The 22,201-nt window shown below is 48.4% G+C and overlaps 1 protein-coding gene across 2 annotated transcripts in view; it reads left to right on the plus strand.

Moving 5' to 3' along the window:
* Window positions 1–22,201, plus strand: part of Trabd2b (TraB domain containing 2B) — a 204,417-nt gene that overhangs the window by 159,883 nt on the left and 22,333 nt on the right. The window contains exons 3-4 of one of the 2 annotated variants that reach the window (XM_074080196.1): window positions 8,500–8,646; window positions 14,535–14,709. In XM_074080196.1, the coding sequence (XP_073936297.1) occupies window positions 8,500–8,646; window positions 14,535–14,709 (322 nt within the window). The remainder of the gene's footprint in view (window positions 1–8,499; window positions 8,647–14,534; window positions 14,710–22,201) is intronic. The other variant, XM_074080197.1, reaches the window with a different exon arrangement.

A 22,201-nucleotide genomic window follows, 5' to 3' on the forward strand; every position in this document is an offset into this window, starting at 1 on the left:
GAAGTTGGGATATCTCTTGCTTCCATTCACCCACTTCCTTACTCCTAGACACACACTGTGGTCCAGGCCTTGGTCATAGTAGCTGAGCTTTCTCTTCAGAGCCTAGAGCTGCATTGTATTCAGGTTCCTGCTCCCTCCCCTGCAAAGCTTGCCACTGCTGCTACTCCTTTGTTCAGACCTGTGAGTATTCCTAGCATTCAGTGCTCTCCAATCACTTTCCAATTCTTCAAACCCATCAGGCCTGCTTCTGCCTCAGGGCCTTGGCACTTGCTGATCCCTCAGCCCAAATGCTCTTCCACAGCTCCACAAGATTCCTCTCTCATCTCCTTGACAACTTTTCTCAGATGTCACTGCCTATGGTGACCTTATCTGGATATTTAATATAAAATGTCAACCCTCAACACTCACATACATGCATACACACACCCTACATTCTCCTTTGCCTTATTTCCTCCTTAGCAACTATCACTGTCTAGCCTACTAGATAGTTTGCTTGTTGTTTTGCTTATTGTCAGCTTTCTCCTAATGGAATGAAAGCTCCCTTGGGTCAGGAATCTTTGTTATGTTTACTGTTGTAGCTCCAGGGCTGGAAGATCATGGTACATAAGTGCTCAATAAGTATTTGTTCAATGACTGTGCACATGTGTCCTTTCCACAGGTGGGGCAGCCATGTCCCAGGGAAGGAAAATGACTGGCCCAGGGCTTCACAGTGAAGTCGAGTGATGGTTAGATCTCTCTAGGCCCCACTCCCAGCCCTAAGCCAGGCTCCAGTTCCAGGAAACCTTGTGTTTATTTGGTTGCCTGCTGCTCAGTAGCCTGGTATTCAGAGATGGGATTCTGTGCCGGAAGCCTGGGAGACTCGGAGCCCTGAGTAGGAAGCCAAGAAATAGTCGGCACTGCTTTGGTGTTGTTGATGGGACAAGGAGAATAAATAAATAAATTGTGGCAAGAGCCTGGCAGGCTCTAACCTTCAAGTAAATGTCCCCAAGCCAGAGAGGGCTTTCTGTGAGGCAGGCTGCCCCCCCCACTCCTGCCCAAGTGCTAACAGATTAGTCTGGCCCCAAATCCAGGGGCTCAGCACTGCTCAGCTCTATGCAATTGGTGTCCTAGGTTCTGGTGGGTGCTGCTCAGGATGAGTCTTGATATGGGTGACTCACTCAGCTTTTCATGCATTTGTTCATTCATTCATTCTAAAAGCATATCTCAGGCATCTTCTATGTTTGTGTCTGGCATTGTGTTCTCTCTGGAGAAATAGAGAGACTAATGATTTTCCTGGGCACAGAAGAAGGCAGGTGCTAAGCAATGATGAGATGCATGGCCTGGAAAGCATGAGGGGCTTTGTGGCACTTAGGAGTGCTTGACATGCATGGCTACACATCCAAGTGCAAAAGGCAGTGGGAACTGGTGGGGGAGCAAGGGCTCCAAGCCAAGGGAATGCATGGTGAAGGTCCTGGGGTGGGCATGAGGTTCCACTGTGCTAGGTGCAGACTGAAAACAGTCTGTGGAGCAGGGGTGAACCAGGCGTGGGGCTTTGGCAAGGGCACGCCCTTTCCCCTCTGCATGTGTCATTTCTGACAACAGCACCCCATGGCCCAGCTATCACACCCTTCTCCTTCCCAGCCAACTACTGAGAATCTGGGTCTCACAGATTGGCCCCACTTGTCTATTCATGCCTGTCCTTCCTACTCATGGGTGGGTGGAGGTGGTTTGGTAGGTCAAGCCCAGGGAGACCAGAGGGAACCTGGAACCTGCCAGTTGGACCTGGCTTTGACTCCCAGTTCTAGTTCTCTAATGTGGATGATTGCATCCTCCTCACAGCCTCAGTTTCCTGGTTTATCACATGGGAATATCCATCCTTAGCTAAGATTATGGAGTGAAATGATTTCCCAGTGTCTCTACAATGGCCCGTGTGCCTGGCATGTCCCTCAGCATTACCCTCATCCCCTCACTCTCTTCATTTACTCAGCTCCACCCACCCTGGCCTCTGCTTCCCCTCTCGTGCACACAGAGCTTTGTACCAGCTGCTCCGCCTTCCCTCCTCACTCCTGCCCCTGGATTCTTTCTGTAGCACTTACTATATTAGTCCTCCAGAGAAACAGAACCAGTGGCATGTATCATGTGTACAAATCCCACTTAACACTGGGAATATGTTCTGAGAAATGCATCATTAAGCCATTTTGTCATTGTGCCAATGTCATAGTGTGTACATACACAAACATAATTATTTAGCCTTCTACACATCTAGGCTATGTGGTCCAGGCTGTTGCTTTTAGGCTACAAACCTGTGCAGCATGCTACTGTACTGAATTCTGTAAGCATTATAACACAATGTAAGAAATTGTGTATCTAACACAGAAAAGGCACAAAAAATAAATACTAGGCCATAGGAACTTTTTGGCTCCTTTATAATCTTATGAAGCCATGCTCATATAAACAGTTCATCACTGACTAAAATGTTATATTACCACATGACTGTGAATACATAAATGTGTGTGTATGGATGTATGTGTAGAAACAGAGACAGAGATTTATTTCAAAGAATTGGCCCATACTTTGTGGAGATTGGCAAGTCCAAAATCTGCAGGTTGGGCCAGCAGGATAGAAATCAAGGGGAGAGTTGATATTGCAGTTTAAGTTCAAAGGTGGTCTGATGGCAGAATCCCCCCTTCTTTTAAGTGTGTCACACTCTTTCTCTTAATTTTATCAGCTGATTAGATGAGTCCCAAACTCATTGTGCGGAATAATCTGCTTTCCTCAAAGTCTACTGATTTAAAACCTCATCTTTTAAAAACACCTTCAGTGAGGGGGTATAAAAAAAATAAAATTAAAAAAAGTACCTTCACAGAAATATATAGAAAAATGTTTGATCAAATATCTGGGACCATGGCCCAGTCAAGTTGACACACGAAATTAGCCATCGCCAGATTACTGGTATCAACCTGGAACCTGTCTACATTACCCTAAACCATGCTTAATCTCCAAATAAAGACAATAGCAAGGTTGTGGTTTTGCCTCACATGTTGTATCTATGTTGTGTACAACCAAACATGCACTAATCCTTCCTCAGAAAAGGGTGCAAAGTACTTGTGCTCACTTACTTTCTTCTTGACATCCTGTAACTCAAATGCTAGGATATTCATTCAATATATGATAAGGGAATGGGGAGAAAGAAAGCAAAGATATTTGAGATAGATACACATGCACACTAACACACATGCACAAACACATTCATAACAAAATATCAGGAGGACTTCTCATGGCGATTACAACTCTGGTGTCTGTAACTGTCCATATGCCATAGTAGCTGCTGTTTAACTACCTTCCTCTTCTACACCCATTCTGTATTCCCTTTGCCTTTAGCAAGAACCTTAGCTGGTCATGGTTCTGAACCTATCCAGGAACCTAAAATTTCATTCCTGTGGGTCTGGGCCATTCACAGATCTGCCTGGATTAGAATGTGGTAGTTTTCCATTGACTCTAATCACAGGGCATGCATGGTAGCACTGAACCATCCTAAAGATCTCCTGTTTTCCACACCTCCACCATGGGGGAGCAGTCCAGTTCTTCTTAGTGTTCAGTGTCCACACTCCGCTTGTACTGTCACTCCCTTCTTTACCTGTGTGTGCAGAGGCACGAGTACCCATCGGCCAGGAGACAGCCTTGACTTCCAGCTCAGTGGTAGCATCACTGTGTCTTCAGCATGCTGTTTATTAATATTTTACTAATATCTCTGTGAGAACAAGGCTTTCTGTCTGCATTGCCTCTGGCTAACTCCCCAGCACCTACACAGTGCCCGGCACATGGGAGGTGCTCAGTGAATGTGGCTGAGTGGTTTAGAGCCTTTGCTGAGATCCTCCTGGGCCTTACAGTGCATTAGCAGTGTTCATTAGTTCATCCGAGATCCTCAGCCCGAGAGCCAGGCCTATCCTGAGGGGCCCTGAGTCCAAACCTCCTTCCTAACAGAGAGGCCTGCTGCCTTTCCCTCAGGTGGTGTTGCTGGGCCACCAAGTGAGCTTAGGCCCTGCGTCCAGCATTCCAGCCCATCCAGGATTGTTTACCTGACTACTCTAGAGCAGTAAACCTGTCCCCACCCTTCTGGCGCCTGCCTCCCTCCATCCTAGGCTTGTGTTTGAAGACTAATTTAAATTCCAGGCCTTTGCTCAGCAGATGCCATAGGCTATTTTGTATCCAGTGAGCCCTAGTGAGGGGGGCCTCTTGGGGCTACACAGGGACTCTTAGTGCAGGAGCTTTTGGTGGCCAGACCTCCATACAGTCATCTATAGGGAGGAGGTGGCTCGAGCCTTGACCCAGTGTTTGTTATTCCATGTCAGAGCCTTATCATAAACATTATCCCAGAGTGAGCCACTGAGGCTCTGTGTGAGGAAGGTTTGTTGCTCCAAGGTAGCCAGGAACAAAGAGTGTCAAGTCCTGGGAGTCTGCAAAGTGCCAAGCTGAGGAATTCAGGAAGGCCGAGAGAGACAGAAGTCAGGGCAGCACTTCATTCTAAAGCCTGTGCCTTTATCACCTTGACTATAATGGTCAGTGGCATGCATGCCTCCAGAATGAGCTCCATGTGATTGGAAACCAAGTCTATTAGTTCACCAAACTCAGATCCATGCTAAGAAATAGCTAAAAGTCAATGCTTATTGAATGGATGAGTGTAGCTTTATTGAAAACATCAAGAATGCTCATGAAAAACAAACAAAAGACTGCTCATGAAAGAGAATGTATTGCTTTAAAGTCCTGGTTGTGACCTGATAGATAGAATTTCTAATCCTGGCTCTGTCCTTTACCAGCTATGTAGCCTTGGGCATGTCACTGTCTTCTGCTTCTTTGATTTCTCATCTGTAAATAGGGACACCATCCCTGCCATCTCTCTTCCAGAAAGCAGAGGGAGGCCCCAGTAGACAGTGGTCAACCAACAGGTTCCAGGACTGACCTGAATGCCCATCTACCCCTCTCCAACTTTGTCACCTTGGCAAGGTACTTAATGTCTCTTTGCTACAGTTTTTGGGTTGTTTTTCTTGTTGTTTTTTGGAGACAGGGTCTGGCTACAGCCCAGGCTGGCCCAGAACTTGCTGTGCAACCTAAGCTGGCCTCAAATTCTTGATCCTCTTGCCTCATCCTCCTGAGTGCTGGAATGACAGGTGTGTGTACCACACCTAGCTCTGTAGTTTTGGCTTTTATAAATCTTCCCTTGAGTTGCTGTAAAGATTAAGTAATTAATTAGCTTAGACAGTTCCTGACACATAGTAAGTGTTCAGTAAACCTAGTAATGAATGAAGACTTCCTTATAAATTACAAAAGATGGGTATAGTGCAGAAGGCATGAGGAAGGAACACAGGATTCAGAATCAACATCCCTCTTCTTACAGCATTTCTTGAATGTCTGCTATTGGGGTTCAACAGTGAACAGAAACAGTAAACAGGAAGCAGGGACAGTTAAATAGGATACACATTTCTCAAGAGGTTTGTGCATAGGGTTCTGCGGGAGGCATCAGATCCTGCCAGGTAGGTATAGTCAGGGGTGACAGTTTTCAGTACTAGCTCCACCACTCTGGGACTGAGACATTTGGGACTTCTCAAATGAGCTGGCCCCTGTTTCCTGTCTATAACGCTCCAATAACAAACTCTCCTGGCTACTTCACAAGGGTCCAGAAAGAAAATGGGAGTGGCAGTGGATGTGGATGCATGTGGATTGAGCGCATGGACATTTGGAGATTCTGCTTCAGCCTTGTGGTCCAGAAGACCCTCAGGGTGGAGCCCCTCTCTCCAGCTCACTGTGGCCTCAGGCAAGCCCCATCCAACCTGCTTGGGGACCTTATCTCCGCTCCTCTTCCATGTGATGAGGGTGTAGGATGAGATCAGTGGACCTCAAATTTGGCTCCAGGATACACATAGGAGTCCCTTCTAAAAGGAGTCATTGAGCCCATAGGACTTCAGCCACAGCCCACAGGACTTTCATCAACCAGTGAAGTTTCCATTTTTATCTGCTCCACATTTGGAGTTCTAAGTAATGTTCTTTTGGGAAAAAAAAAAGTATTCCATGGCTAAAAAAGGCTTGAAAACCTCTGGACCAGATGACCTCTAGGGACCCTCCCAGCCAGCTCTAAGCTGGGAAGGCTTGTATCTAACTATTTTCTTCTAAGTTTTATTTAACGAACACGTACTCAACATTTACTTCATGCCAGGACTGTTCTTAACACCCTACAGATTGTAATATACTTAATCCACTAGACACCTCCCAGCTGCATGAGGGCCACATGATTTCAGAAGTGACTCTGTGAGCAAACAGAGTCCAGGGGAGCCATTTCCTCTCCAGCCAGGTCTTCTGGCACCCAGGCCAATGACCTCACCGCAGGTCAAGTGGTGCCTTAGCCAGGCTGATGTGAGAAGCAGCAGGGCAGGTGTGTGCAGCACTTGGGTGTGGTCACAGGAAGTCTGTATGTCCCAGGCCCTCAGAGGAGAACAGAGAACAGCTTGTCACGGACACTTTCTTCCAAGGCATGTGCCACGTGGGAGGAAGTGCCTGTTGCCTTAGCAATGTCCACAGCAACAGGGCCACTGCCTCTTGTAATCCATCCCCAACCACCACGCTGCCATTGACAACCTGTACCAGATGGCTATAGATCCAATTTCAGTGGTGGCGGCCAAAGCCAAGGGCCTGGAGAAGGCCCAGGCTTGGGGGGGAGGGGAGGCTGACCTCACCTCCAGCCAGCTCATTATGGGGAGCAGGCCAAGCCTCTGCATCCCACATAATTCAGCTGTCCTGCCTGGCCACTTAACAAACACAGGAGGGGAAGGATGGAGGTGATTCCCCCACAGGAACTTAGTACTGTTGTATATGTCAGCATTTTAGTCAGGCCATGTGTATCCTTTGCAGAACCTTTTTTGTCAGTTTGTAAGTCTTGATGAGAATTTCTGCCACGTGATGGTGGGATGCCCCAAACTACAGGTAGAACACTAAAGTATTAGGGGATGGTCTTAAGGACCTATCAAGCATCCTTGAACTATGAAGTGACCATAGCAGGTGTCCGGGTACTAAAAAACAAAAAGAGGTGATACCTTGCCTTTATCAGCCACAGTGCTGAGTGCTACAGATACAAAAGTAAAATGAACTTACTGTCTTTAAGGAACTCAGAGCCTCTGAGGGGCTGGCAACTGAACATGATTATAAGCTAATGTCCACACCTTGGTGGAAAGAAGCATGCATATCATACACCATGCCATGTTGTGCAACAGAAATAATATGATTCACCTCATGGGGCCAGGATCATTTCTGATCTAGCTGACCTCCAGTGCCAGGGAGTAGGCTGGCTAAGGGCTGTTCTAGAGGGTGTTGGCTGAATGGCTTTGCCCTGCACATCTCTCATTCTCCAGCAGACTGCTATCCATGCAACAGCAGAAGTACACAAGGTGGTAGCAGCAGCAGAAGCAGCAGCACCCAAGTCCTTTCCATTGAAACTGTCACTGGCATCCAATTGACTGAAGCGAGTTCAGAGTCGGAATGAGAGGAAACTGCAAAGTTCTGTGGCAAAGGGCATGGTGCAGGGAGGGGCTAAAGTTTGGGGCTGCTCCTCCATCAGTCTACTACCCATGGAGGCAATGGGACCCCAAGGGAGCCTAACCCAGCTCCCAGGCAGGCAGAAAAGTTTCAAGGAGGAGACATCTGGGCACAGCCTGGATGACCACATCTGAGTGGAAAATGGAGAGGCAGGATTTTCCTGGCATACAGAACAGCGTGTACAGAGTCTAAAGATTGTTTGTTTGAAAAATGCTGAGTGTTTTAGGATTCAAAGGCAGGAAGGCTATGTAATGAGGTTACTGACCACACAAGGAGCCAGGTTACAGCCTTGGAGTCTCTGCTAAAGAGCTAACCTGAGGGCAGGGGGTATCCTGAAAACTTTGAGCTAAAAAATAGAAAGAGAGGGAACATTAGATATTTGCTTCTAAAAGAAGATCATAGCAGTGATGGTTGAGCTCTGAGGACCCAGCTCCTCAGGCCCTCCCTGGGTGAGGAAGGCCTTGAGAGCAAGTGGACTTCAAGCTGGGCCTTGCTGTTGAACTGGACTTTTTTTGTTTTTTTAGTTTTGTTCACTTGTTTGTTTTGCTCTTTTTTGGATGTGCTTTTAATTACAAAGTGAGTCTGTTTATTGTAGAATATTTCTAAGCAGAGGAACACAAAGTAGTCAAGAGAAAAATTCACTCAAAATTCCAAACCCAAACCCAGACATTTTTCAGAGTCATTAGATAAGATGTTGAGACCCAGAGCAGAAAGGGGACCCATGTGGACAAAAGCCTGGAGACAAGAGCAAGCTGGCTGTGCTCAGAGCCTGTGGTGGGAAACGGACTGCGAAAACCTTTCCTGAGCCAGCTGGTGCTGGGCCTCACATCCTCTCTGTTTCAAGCTTGCTGCCCCTAAATCTGGAGGAAGAAGGACAGATTAAGAAGTCAGCCAATGCCTGAGCACAGCCCTGACACACACTCTTTCCTTGGCCAGGTGCTGTTTGCCCTGAACCAGACCCTCCTGCAGCATGAGAGTGTACGGGCTGGAAGTCTGCAGGCACCCTACACCACAGAGGACCTCATCAAGCACTACAACTGTGGGGACCTCAACGCTGTCATCTTCAACCATGACACATCACAGGTGAGGCCCCTTCCTCTCCTGCCACCCTGACAGTATCTGGCTTACCAGATCCAAAAACCTGGAGCCAGCCTTGGTTGGCATTTATTAGACTCCTTCAGCATACTGGGCATAGGCCATCTCTTTTCCAGCCATGATAAACATGGGTCACTGTTACCTTCAAAAAAGGGAAGAGACTTGCTCAAAGCCACACAACTTACAGTTGTTGAATTATCAAGTTGTGAAGATCAGCAACTTGAGCCAGGTCTGCATGACTATGGCCTAGGACTCTGGAAGCTTAGCCTAAAAGACCTGGGAGGCCTCTGAGAATTTCAATTCAGCATCTGGGGAAACTAAGGCCCATGGAAGGAAAAGCTCACAATCATTCTGAGCTTAGACCTGAGTTCTGGGCATTCTTCTTGATTCAAGTCCTAGAGGAAACGATGGTTAGACAGTGAGTGAGGCCCAAGGAGCTGAGCAGGCTTTCCTGCACAGATTCCACCATGCCTCCCCAATTGCTTTTGGGTAAATTCTAAGACATTTTTTCCAGCATTCAAGACCCTCCAGGACCTGCCTTCTGCTGGCCTTGTCACAGCATATGTTCCCCGACCCACAAACCTTTCTTGCTCTGGGGTCCTATGGAACTTGAAACTCTCCTAATGCAGCTTGTCTTCTTGTACTTTTGTGCCTTTGTCCAAGCTCCTTCCTCCTCCTGGATTCATCCCACTTGACCAAGATCAAGTGTCACCTCCTCTGAGAAACCTTCCTGATTTCCTGGATGGAGATAGGTATTCCCCTTGGTGCCTCTGAGCCCCCATGCTTCCTCAGTCATGATGCTTGGGTGTCCATTCACTCAGGAAGCATTTGGATTAGATAGAGGAGGCTGTTTTCCTGCTCAAAACACTACCTAGGCTCCCCATTTTTCTCAGGGGAAAAGTCAGTCTCTGCAGTGATCTGTATGCCCATGCTCTGCCCTGGTTCCCAACCCCATATCCTCTGGTTTCCTCCTCCTGCACACACTCCTTGCTTCTCCAGCAGTCCACTTCACAGGTTCCTGTCTTCACACTGCTGCTCCATCTGCATGGAATACTCTGCCCAGGTATCACCATGGCTCATTCTCCTCCATCTCCAACACTCAACTCAAATATCACCAGCTCAATGAGCTGGCCCCATTGGTCCTATTTGAAGTACAGCCTGACCCCCACTCTCACACTCTCATGCCCTTTATTATGCCCCACTTTTCTCTCAGGGTCTGGAAGATCCTCCAATACAATAAATATTTGATGCATTCGTTTATGACCATTTCTGATCCTCCCCACTAAAATGCAAGCTCCATGAGAGCAGGCTTTGAGTCTGTCTTATTCATTGATATATCCCAAGTGGCCCAGAGCCAGAATTTATTTACTGAATGAATGAATGAAATAGTTTGTAAATGCCAGGCACAGTGACATTTAAAAGAATGTGGTGTGGTGCCAGTGAGGGTGGCCCTTGGGGCTTCCCCTTCCACAGGGGAGTCAGGGAGACCTAAGAAGTCATTGTATAGTGTGATCCTTCCTCTGGGGAGGGTAGAGATGCAGTTGGAGTCCATGACAGGAACATCTCATTTAGATGGGGCTGGGACTGGGGCTGAGGGCAAGAAGGACAGATTCCTACAGGGTGAGAGATCATAGAAGAGCCTGAGTTGGCACAGATATGAGGAGAAATCAGAGAAAGCCATGTGTGTGCAAGTGAGCCACAGAACAAAAGTAGGAGGAGGAGTCAGATTTGGGGTTGGAGGTGTGCTGAGGCAGAGCCAAGATGCTCTGTCTGTGGTTGCCACCTCCCAGACATGGGCTCCTGAGGGTAGGAGTATGCTGCTCATCTCTTGTGTCAGTGAGCAACTATCACACAGGCAAATGTAAGCACACCATGTGCTTAGAGCAGACTTAGAGAATGAAAGAGGAAGAAGCTGGAGATTTTGCCATCAGAAACTCAGGGGTCTAAGGGTCCTGGCTCAGTGGTGAAGTGAGAAAGGAGAGAGCAGCCCTGACTCCATGAAGCTGATAAGATTCTCACTAGTGCCCAATTTTATGGCAAGGCCCCACTCTGCGGCATCTGCTGGAGTGAAGCAGGAGGAGCTCTGTGGCCAAGGGTCCCCTGGTCACAACTCAGGGTGACCTGGCTATGATATGGCCAGCCTACAGGGAGGGGCTTGTAGGACAAGGCCCTGGCAGGGCTGTGGCTGACCCTAAGCTGAAAGAGGGAGGCACAGGGTACCCTCAGGAGATAGCAACTTCAGATTTCCTTTGAGTGTGTGTCTAGAAGCACTGGTTTGTCTCTGGCAGTTGGTTACTGTGTCGGGGATCTGCCACCAGTGCCTATACCTGAAGTGAAACAGAGGATGGGTAGATCAGAACACCCAGATTAGAAGAGCAACAAAAGCTTTATGCAGGGGTACACAGTAAGAATCTAGCCTTTTGAGAAGTAGGAACCCTGCCCCTAGACATAGAAAAGTGTAATATCAGGCTAGCAAGACTGACCCACTGCCTGTGTGGGTCTGGCTGCAGTGGGGCTGCTCCTGCGGCTAAAACCTTCAAAGACTACAGAGGCAAAGGATCCTGAGGCTGTGGGGCAAGTCTCTACACCTGTAGTCTGAGAGGCTTCAGGAAGAGATGAGGAATGAGAAAGTGAGTCCCTTGAGGGTGTAGTCTGCTAGGTAAGGATGATTAGAGGTGCTGGTGAGCATGGCAGTCTGGTTGGTGGGGCAAGGAATCTCCTAAGGCATGGTTTGCAGAGCAGAGGGCAGGAGGTTGAGGAGTAAAAACACCTACTGAGGGTGTGGGAGCCCCAGAGTGTCCAAGCCAGGGATCACTGAGTTCAGAAAGATCCTCTAGCTGCAGCCTATCAGGATGATGCTTTGGAGGCCAGGGCAGGACAGGCACAGGGCCAAAATTAATCATGCTGGGGCCTCCCAGCAGGGGCCTCCCTGCTCCACTGTCTCCACATTCAGAAATGACTGTGCCTTGGTCTCTGTAGTCCCCAGATCACTGTCAGTACCTGGCATGAGAGGGCCACTTAGAGGCCCACTCCCAGGATACCTTGCCTTGGTCCCCCACCTGCCTGAGGGGTAGAGTAGCTCATAAATGTCTTATCCAAACCCAGATACTTTTGAGCGTGAAACAACTCTGGATCAAAACAGTTGTCAATATGGAGCAATCTCTTCCAGCCATAAGCCTGAACTGTCCTGAACAAACCACGACATGTGGTCACACTATGACCTGCCTCCTCTGAGCCCCACCAACCCACTGCACTCTCCAAGGGTTCTTGTGGACATGTCTGACTCTCCCACTGGGTGCCTCATGGGGCAGCAAACACAGTCTGAGGGTTTTCAGTGCTCTCTAGCCTGACGCAAAGATGGACCCATGAAGGGTCTCAGAGGGTATCAATGGATGGATGGAAGGGACTTGCTGAGATGGGTGTCATCAGAAGACCTAAGCATTTGACCTTCCTAGTATAGGAATGGAGCCTACACTGAAGCTTTCCTCATGCCCTCACCCCAGCCCTCCCAATCCATGTCCTTGTCACCCTTTCCTAGACCTATCTCTATAAGGCCCTGGGGACCTTACTTGTCCTCTTTAAAATGTTATCATGCATCCTGCACTTAAACTAGTCATGGGAGATTTAAGGCCCTGGACAAGTCTAATGACATCATTAATTTGCTTCCCTCCCAGCCCTGGCCCAAACCCAGGCCCCATCCTTGGCACGAGGCCAAGGCCCATCAGCACAAGACATGTGGGGAATGTCGGCCAGCAGCTAGGCTGTCTCAGGAGCCCGAGTGTCCAGCCGAATTCCTTCATGGCGTTGAAATTTAACTTTTTTGTTCTTGTTCTTGTTACATTTTTGAATGTCTATGTACAAGTGCACATTTGTGGTCAGGAAGCACAGGAAGAAGGGTGATGTAGCCACAGGTCCCAGGGACCCTTGGAAAGGGAAGCAGAAAGCTGCCTTTGTCAGCTCTCTAAAGCCAGCTCCATCTCCAGGGTAGGTGTGTAACAGCTGAGTTTATTCAAGACATCCTTTGTGCCATGCATGTGCTAAGCACTTTCCAAAATTTGTCTTATTTAATCTCTACAACATTTCTATGCATTTCTCCCATATTACTATCTTGGAACCTGAGTCTCAGAGAGCCCAAGAAACCTTCTAGTTATAGTGAGACCCCCCAGATGATAAGTGGCAAAAGAGAGATTCCAAGCCAAGTGATGTTGGCTGTGTACCTTCAAAACTTATAGCCACTCTTCCTCACCACCTCTCAGTCCATTCATTCATCTACTCACTCACTGATTGAACAAATACTCACTTGTGGTATAATGTGGTATAATTCCTTTACCCCAGGAATGGAAAAGAAACCTTTGAGGGGCGTGTTTCCAGAAATAACCCCACTCTCACCCCTAGACCTGCCTCTCTGTTTTCCTTCCCATTAAGAAGCTCTTGGTGCTTCCTATAACTCATCAAGTCAAGTGCAACCTATTTTGTCAGGACTGCCAATTATCCTTTCCAAAATGAGGGGAAGATAAGATAAATTCCTTCATTTGTCTATTTGGCAAACAGTCCCTGGGCACCAGCACACTGTGAGCCCTGACTGGGCACCAGCAAGGCTGTTACGTACAGCTGTGCAGGTGGCACGCTGCTCAAGATTAGGAGGCAGTCGTCATATCTTTGGCTTGATCCTCCTAGAACAATGAATCAGGCCTTTCTGACAGGAGCCCCACAGTTCATGTGCCTTTACCTCCCATCTCATTCTGAGGAACATACTGGTCATCAGCCAGCTGATAACCCAGGCAAATGTCCCAGCCTCCTTGGAGGACTGTAGGTCTCAGCCTCTGTTGACTCCTCTATTTTTCTAAGAAAGAGTGTTGACAACTTGGAATGGCTCTAGAATGCAAATGACTGGGCCTCCATCTTGGGGCTAAAAACCTGCAGCAAATTCGTGTCCTCATGCCAGACCTCAATCAACCTCATCCATCAGTCAGTTAAGACTGGCATCTTGTGCTTCATGAGTTGACAGGTGAAGGTGGAGAAATGGAAGTGAAAAATGGGGTGGAAGACATCCTGTAAGCAAGAACTTAGAAGTTGTAGTAACATCAACTAATTTAGGGGAAAGAAGGTATGTTTGACTCACTACCTCAGTTTCTTCAATGGCCACACACACAGGTTGGAGGAGATGGTGCTAAATACCTGAACTTGCCAGCTAGGCTGGAATGATGAAATGTTGAGGATGGAAGAGCACAGGATGGGCAATTGAGTCCAGGAAGGGACAGCACAACCCTACATTCAGGATTCAATTATCCTTTTGGGGGTACTTTCTTTGTACTAGGCACTAGGACCTGGGATGACCAAGATCCACCCTTGAACCCAGGGAGCTTTCTGCCTAGTTCAAGAGCACATTAACAATGTTGTTGACAAGTCCTCAGCCTAACTCCATGCCCTGTGGCCTTCCTGCTACACCTGGCAGCTTGGTTGACCCTCCACACCCTCTTACTGAACTGAGTTCCTTCCACGTGCCAGTGTAGGCCCTGATGCTAAAGTGAAAGCAGTAAGTAGACTATCTTGGCCCAACTTTCCTGGGCCTCTGTCTCTGGATGCTGAGGTAAACCCAGTCAGAGGCACAAGCAGATCCATGTAGCAGTCCAGCTGCTGGGGCTCTCAGCCTGGCTCTGCCACTTCACTAACTGAGACTTTGCGCACATCTCAGGATCTTTTCCTCTCTTGCTTGTGTCACCTATAAAACTGGGGGCTGATAGAAATGTACAAAACACCTAGTCCACCGTCCAGCCTAATAAAGGTAAGTTGCCCAGTCCCGCCCAGGTGGGACTTTATCCAACATGTGCCCTGGTCCTACAAGACTGAAGGTGGCCTCTGTCTTGCTGTTGCAGCTGCCCAACTTCATCAACACCACCCTCCCACCACATGAGCAGGTGACCGCCCAGGAGATCGACAGCTATTTCCGCCAGGAGCTCATCTACAAGAGGAACGAGCGCATGGGGAGGAGGGTAATGACACTGCTGCAGGAGAACGAGGACAAGATCTGCTTCTTTGCCTTCGGAGCAGGTTTGGGCCCCTGACCTCTACTTCTTCACAGCAAAAGTAAAGATCTAGAATGGGACAGGGAAGTCACACAGTACCCAGCCACATAGCTGGGACCCTAGGGTTTCTCCTGCTTCTGGTCATAGGGTCTCTCATAACAGTCCCTGTGGTAAGGGAGGAAGCCCCTGCCAATTGGCTCTTTCAAGCTCCAGGGGGACATACAGATAGCCCAGAACAAAAGCCAGTTGTGACCGTCTAGCCCAGCCTTTGCCTATTAGAAGAGAGCCAGGGCCAAGGCTGAGGGCCCCCCCAGGGAAAGGTGATAGGCTCTGACAGCCCCCAGTCCTAACTTCAGATCCCAACTTACCTGGTGCCTTCTCAAAGACCCAGTTCCCTCTTCTGTAAATGAGAGTGGTAGCAATAACGATTTGGTGGATCAAAAGATGTCTACCTCGAAGAGTAGATGTAAAGATTACTGACAACATTTAAATAACCAGCTACATAATAGGAACTCAAAATGGCAGCTATAATTGTCATCATCATCCAGATTCATGATGAATGTCAGCATCACCATCACAATGACCATGAGCTTGACGCTTCCATCTGGGGGATCTGTCTCTTCCTACAAAGGGGAGTCTAGAAGTTGGGTGCAGAGCTCAGTTAGCCTCTCTCTCTCTCCCTCTTTCTTCTCACTTCTTCACCCTTTCTTTCTCTGTGACTGTCTCTGTTAGTGACAGCATTGGCTACATTGGGGTCAGAGTATTGTATGTGCCTTCTTCAGTAATCAGCTTTTGCATAGCAGCTTATGACAATAAACATTTACTTTTTGCTTGAGTTACTTGACATTGGGTTGACAGAGTTCACCTCCTGTTTCATGAGAACTGAAAGATGGCTTACAGATCTGCTCACCATGCCTTGTGCCCCATTCATGGCTGCTGTCCCCACCCTCCCCTTCCCTGGCCTATTACCCACACCCCTCCAGGTAGGACACTCAGTCCAATCCACAAGGGTCCTCACGGATGTCCTACTTTGTAATGAGATATGTCTGCTGCCTGAGCTCTGTTGCCCCCACTTAGCCCCAAATACATTAAGGGCAAGGACTGGAGAGATATCTGTCAAGCTGTTCTTCCCCCTCTGTATTCCTCTGTACAGCCAGGCACCTGGGAGGAGCAAGCCCTCTGGGACAGCCCGCTAAGGCCTCAGCAGCCAGAAAGAGTTCTAACTTGCACTAGAGCTCTGCCATGGTGCTCTGTGGTCTCCCTTGAGTCCCTTCCCCTCTGTCAGCCTCAGTTTACTCATCTGATCAAGAGTTGGTGCTGGATTGAGCTGTCTAGGATTCCAGGATCTGTTCAGATGCAGGTGTCAGAGAGGAGAGGGATCTTGCTGGGGCCCTGGGGGTGCTTCATGGAGCAACTGGCTGGGGCAGGATCTTGACTGACTACATGGAGAGGGCAGAGCCACTCCCCCATTGCAGGACACCTGCTGGAGGACTGGCATGAATTAGGAAAGCTTTGAGGATGTGTGTAGAAAAGTAGTCCCCAAGTACTCCTCTGCTTCTTTACCACCCAGCTGTCCCATGCTCCCTCATATAGGCAGTGCATCCTATGCTGAACAGCCCCAGCTGACTTCAGAAGGGGAGCCACTTGGAGTCACCCAGTCCCCAGGCTCCTCCCCAGGCCTAGGAAGGGTCCCTGGAAAATGTGTCATTATGGGGAGAACCATTTGCCCCACCTGAGTAGGTGACCTCTGTCCTTTCTGCCCTAGGGCCCAGAGCTATAATCATCCAGGGCTCAGGTCACTAATACCAGCTCACTCCTGTAGCCAAGGAGTCTAAAGATGAAAACCACAGCAGTATGGGCAGCCTTGACACTGACCTCCTTTTTCCTGACATTCCAAGTCCAAGAGAGCACAAATGGCCAAATGGCCACTCAACAACCAGTTTCAAATTAAAACATCCTTTACTTTAAAAAGAATAATAGTGCTAGAAGGCAGAAGGTATCTTAAAGTCCTTTCTTGGCAGAATAGAAAACCAGTAACTGTGTTCATCTCCACCCCCCCCCACCCCATTAACCTTATGGTTTTAGATGGGAAAGAGGTGAGTTTGCTTGACAGATAAATACAGTAGAGCAGCTGAGGCTGCTAGACAGGAAGAGAGAGGTTTAGAGAGGGCAGGAAGGATAGGAACAGTGCTCCAGGAGAGTTTAGCCTTAGGTAGAGGAAGGCACCTTTTCACCTGAGGGTTGGAGGGAGGCTTCTGGCAGGCAGGCAGCTTGGTGGTAGACAGGTGAGCACATTCCCAGTTGATGATTTCTAATCAGAGCTCCACTTCTGTCATGAAGGTTAAGTCATCTGCAGAGAAGGAGAAGGAGGGGAAAACATTTGATATAAATACAAGAAAGATTGGCCACAGAGCTGACCAGGACAGGATGCTAAGGAGGCTTGAACTCATTGGTCAACTATGATTGATTGGTAGTGGCTGCCTGAAGCGTGAAACTGTTAAGAATGGTAAGACCATGTCAGAGCCCAGCAGAGAAGAGGCCTGATTGAGCCATAATATCTTCTGAGGACCAGGATTCAGGCACAGGCCTCCTACACACTTGCTTTCTCTGCTGGTGATGAGGGCTGTGACCCTGCCATGTTGCAAATTACAAGATGTTCTACAGCAACACTAACAGCTATGGTGTAAAGGTGATGCTGTCCCTCAGGCCTGTCTCCTGATTTTATTCTCACCCTGCTCAGTTACCATACCATTGTTGCAGGACAGGGCCCATATGCCTCAGAATTGCCAACAGCTGGTAGATGGTATGACATGTTGGACCAAACCACACAGAATCAAGTTCATTCTCTTCAGTCACGTGGTATCTCTTGGGCCCTAGAACTCATTGTGGTGGTGGCGGGTGGGGTCTCAATCCTAGGCACCAGAAGGAAATGACAATTTTATCTCTACTTCAGGGGAAACAATTTTTCTCTGGATGTTTATCTGTTCAGCCATTTAGGAATCTTCTAGCTTTTTTTTTTTTAAGAATAGAATGTATAATGTAGGAGGAGTTGGGTTGGAGATATAAACCAGACTTAGGGGTAGACCAGGTAACCTCTAGGTCCCATTCATTTCCAACCCTGATGATCAGTGATTATCACACACTGGCATGCTGTTGTCTGAATAGAATTCTAAATTCTGACATTCCAAAATCCTTTGACCCCACCATCTATTGTTCTAAGATTGCCTGGTTCTAGTATCCTGACATCCTAGCATCATAGCGTTCTAACATTCCAGCATAGCTTGCTTCAATCACTCGTGGATTCCTTGGGAGATGTATGGAGCTAAGAGACTTCCAGAACCTAGAAATCCCCTTTTGTAAGACTACTCCCATCTGCCCCCACAGGAAGCAGAATCCATGCAGAAAGCAGGAATTGAAGAGTTCAAAGAAGATGTGTAAGCATTGGAGACAGAGACTCTGTATCTGTTATCCCAGTGCCCACACAGCCTGTATGCTGAGCCTTCAGGTTGTACACTCATCATCAGAACCACACCTATGGGACTAGAGTGTGAGCAGATTAGTGTTAAGATCAGAACTTGAGAGAAGGGACACACATAAACCCAACATCCCACACACCTCTAACACGGTTTTTTACTAATAACAATAGCAGTGTCTGGGGGTGTATCTCAGTGGTCAAGTACTTGCCTATCTTGTGGGAAGCCCTGGGTTTGATCCTCAACACTGCAAAAATAAGTGAATAAATAACAACAGCAGTTGGTCCCTGGACAACAGATACCATCCTGCTTGAAGAATACCATATCATTAGCTCATATGACCCTCCCCCCTGGAGAGAAACAGGGTGGGAACTCATTCCATTTGATGTGCAGGTACATGGAGGTGCAAAATAGAAGTCAGAGAGCCCTAGTATTACAGTAAGATGATGGTGCTACTCTCCACTATTCTTCCTAACTGCCAGCCTCCCTAAAAACACCATCCAGCTTCTGCTTGGGCCCTCTATTCTGCTGAGGGAACCCTCCTGTTCTGCCCATCCCCTCCTCTGCAGTGTCCAGAATTTCCCTCTCACAACTCTGCTCATGCTCTCAGTCCATCTCTGAGCACTTGGGAAGATGCTCATTACCCACTCGTTGCATGAATGTATGAATGGATTAAATAAATAAATAAATAAAATTGCCAGCACCCAGGTCTATAAGCAGAAGTGCCCCCTGCTCATTACCCCACAGCAAAACCTGGCCTGTAACCTCTGTCTGTGCCCTCAATGGTGAAAACCTGGGGGTCCAGTAACATCATATCTGCCCTTCAGATGGATTGACTGGATTGACAAATCTAAAAGACCCAAGAATCCACTAGAAAAAAGTCCCAGGTCCTGTTGAGCAAACCACACAGGCATAGGTTGGAGGAGGAAGAGTTAGTTCTAAGCAGGAGAGGAGGCAGCCAGATGGTTAGGAGGAGAATCAGCAGGGCAAAGGGAATGTTAAGTCAAGAACAAGAGAGCAAAAAAGGATGACAGCCTACTGTCATGGAAATGTCTTGCTATCTGGGATCTTCCATGTGGCCTCCTCAGAGCCTTCTCCCACTCCACTGCACAATGAGGGACTTAGACAATGTGACGTCTAAGGTCGCGTCTAGTCCAGCTTTTGCAATTCTGTTCTTGATGGAAGGGGCTTTGGTGGTTGGCACTGAAGAGAAAGCTTCCTGGAAGAGGTGAGGACCAGTTGAAATGTTCCCTATGCAGGACCAGAAACCCTTCAGTTTCTCTCATCAAGATCCACACCCATCTTCCCCCTCCCACTGCCTTGGTTCTCAGTGGACTCAGGAACAGAAGCCTCAGAGCTGGTGGCTCATCCCAGAAGGGCAGCCATGTCCCACACAGCTTTTGAAACCTTAGAAAGGAGAAGTCACACACACCCTGCTGCTTTCTCCCCTCCCAGGCAGCACCTACATCTGCAACACTCCCCAAGCTGGGACTTGAGGTGAGAAATGTTTCAGAATTTCCAAAGACAGTGCAAAAAAAAGCCCTGTCTCTACCATATACTCATCTGGCTGCTGGCATGTCTGCTGTGGGCTGTGATCCTTGGCCACAGTCACCATTCCTATTTCAGCCTGTACCCTCCTACCAACCAGAAGAATATCCCTTACTGACTTGTCCCTGGCTGTTCCTCTCTGGAGCAGGGAGCGTCCAGAGGAATGGAATGCCCATGTCCCCAGCTGTGACTCCAGGACTGTGCTCTCTGTGGTAGAGAGTTTATGAATCTCAGCTATAGTATCATAGGGAAGATAAGAGGAGAAGGGATCATAGATAAGAGAACAGGGTTCAAAGCTAGACTGCAGAATCTAGAAACTTAGGTTTCTCATGTAACATGTCAGAGAGTAACAGGTCAGAATATCAGTGGGCAGCACTTGGATGCCTTAGTGCCTGGCATGGCACAATCACTCCACTAATATGATCTCTTGTGTGGCCACTATTATTTCAGGGTCCCTGGTCCCCCAGAGCCAACAATCCTCCAAAGACAGGACTCCTACACAGGAGAGAGGAGGGCCACTGGGGCAGATGGGGTAGAAGTGCTCTGTGGCTCTGCAGAGAAATCCTAAGAGACAGACTCTGTGGGCAGGACTTGGGGTGGGAAGTGGTGGAGTTGGACTTATATCCCTGCCCAGTCACTGGCCAACAGAGAATTCTGGGGTCCTAGTGTGCCACAATTCAGGAAAAGAGCCTCTGGATATTTAAAGAATGATTATCATGGCCATGGTGAGCCCCAGACTGGGAACTGACACCTGCAATCCACAGAGCCCCATCACAAGCCTCATCCTGTGCTGACCTGGAATGACCATGCACAGTCATAGCCTGGTCCACCTAGGAGGAAAAAGGAGGTCACCGCTGACTCATCTCCAGGTCCCTAAGGCCTGGCACATGTTTGACAGAGTAGGTCTACATAGAGGCTTGTAGACAAAGTCTTGTGAGCCCCAGGACTTCAGGGTCCTGGCTGGCCAAACCCTCCAGGGTTTATTCCCTTACCCTGGGATAGGGTACTCCGGGGAAGAGGCTTCCTGGCTTCTGAACTAAACGTTAATTTTGAAATTATCTGATCCAAATGACATAGAAGATTCAAACCCTGAGGATTTTAGAAGATCCAAGAGGAATGGCTTGGTGGGTGACACCTTCAAAGAAGAAATTCATGCCTAGGAAAAGTCTCAAAGAGGACCTCCAGCCTGAAGAACCATCAGACAGGTAGCAGAGGCCTCAGAGCAGATCCTACTGCTGACCTGCCTAGTGCCCAGAGCCCGAGCCTTAGTGCTGCCTTCACAAATGCCTTCCCCACAGACACACCACACCCTGTGCTGTGGCTGGGCTCGGGTCTAGCTTTGCCCTTTTTGCCTGTGTGACATGCAATAAGTTCTGTTAGCTCAGCAGGGATGTGGAGAGGTTGAATGACAATGAATCAAAGCATTGGCACATTCTGAGTACCAGAGCAATGGTAGGTGGGGTCGCTGCTCTTGGTATTTGCATCTACCTTTGCAGTGCTGACAGCAGAGCTGAGCTGGCCTTGGGACGTCTCAGGGATCCTTCATCTCTGAGGTCCTGCATTCTGACAGCCTCCGGCATGAACTGCCAAAGGGAGCAGGATTTCTGGTTCCACCCCAACATTGCCAACTCCTACAATATCTGAATCCCTCCTGCAAAAGCTGATAAGCATTTACCACTTTATACTCTTCCAGGAAATGAGCACCCCATCCCTTACAACTGGCCATTTCCTGGAAGAGTGTTCTCTGGTTCCAGTTGAAACCTGCCCCCTTCACGTTGTCCTGCAGCAATCAGAATTCTATGGCTTGTCCCTCCTGCCACAACCCTAACAGTAGTCCACCTCCACCTTATATTCCAACTGTAGAACTCCCATTGGTGACAGCACACACAATCTTGTCTCTCCTCTCTGTACCTGTGTTCCTGTGTACCATGGCCTTGTCAGCACCTCTTCTCTCCTCTCTTTCTCTCAGCCCATTCCTTCCTCTTCAACCCCGTCCCTGATACCCTCTATCATTGCCTAGCTCATGCTGTCCTATGAGTGTTTGCTTTCTGTCTCCCCCTTCTCACTGTTACCTCCTCAGGGGTGGAGACCATGTGCCTCAGCTACTGGCACGAGGCTGAGTACAAAAGAGGTGTCATCTCAGTCTCTGCTGAACTGAGAAGGTCCAGCCCTGCCCTGGCTCTGCTGCAGAGCAGCTCAGGTCTGCTAGTGCCCCACCACACACTCTTTGGGAAACAAGAAAGCATGGGGTCCCCAATTGTCCATCCCTCCACTGGCCCACCCGTCTAGCCCTCCTGTCACACTTCCTCAGGAAAACAAACACCACTGTAGTTTGATATCCAGCCGGGGGGCTTTGGCAGTAAGGTTTGCTTTTGAAAGTTTCCCTTGCATTAATTTCAGACGGAACATAAATATGGGCTTAGGATACCTCTTCCAGGAGGAGAAAACTGGAAACCCACATACTCACTGGAGAGAAAACATGTGTGCTGGCCGAGG

Source organism: Castor canadensis, chromosome 7 (assembly GCF_047511655.1).
Source record: "Castor canadensis chromosome 7, mCasCan1.hap1v2, whole genome shotgun sequence".
NCBI classification, from domain to species: Eukaryota; Metazoa; Chordata; class Mammalia; order Rodentia; family Castoridae; genus Castor; species Castor canadensis.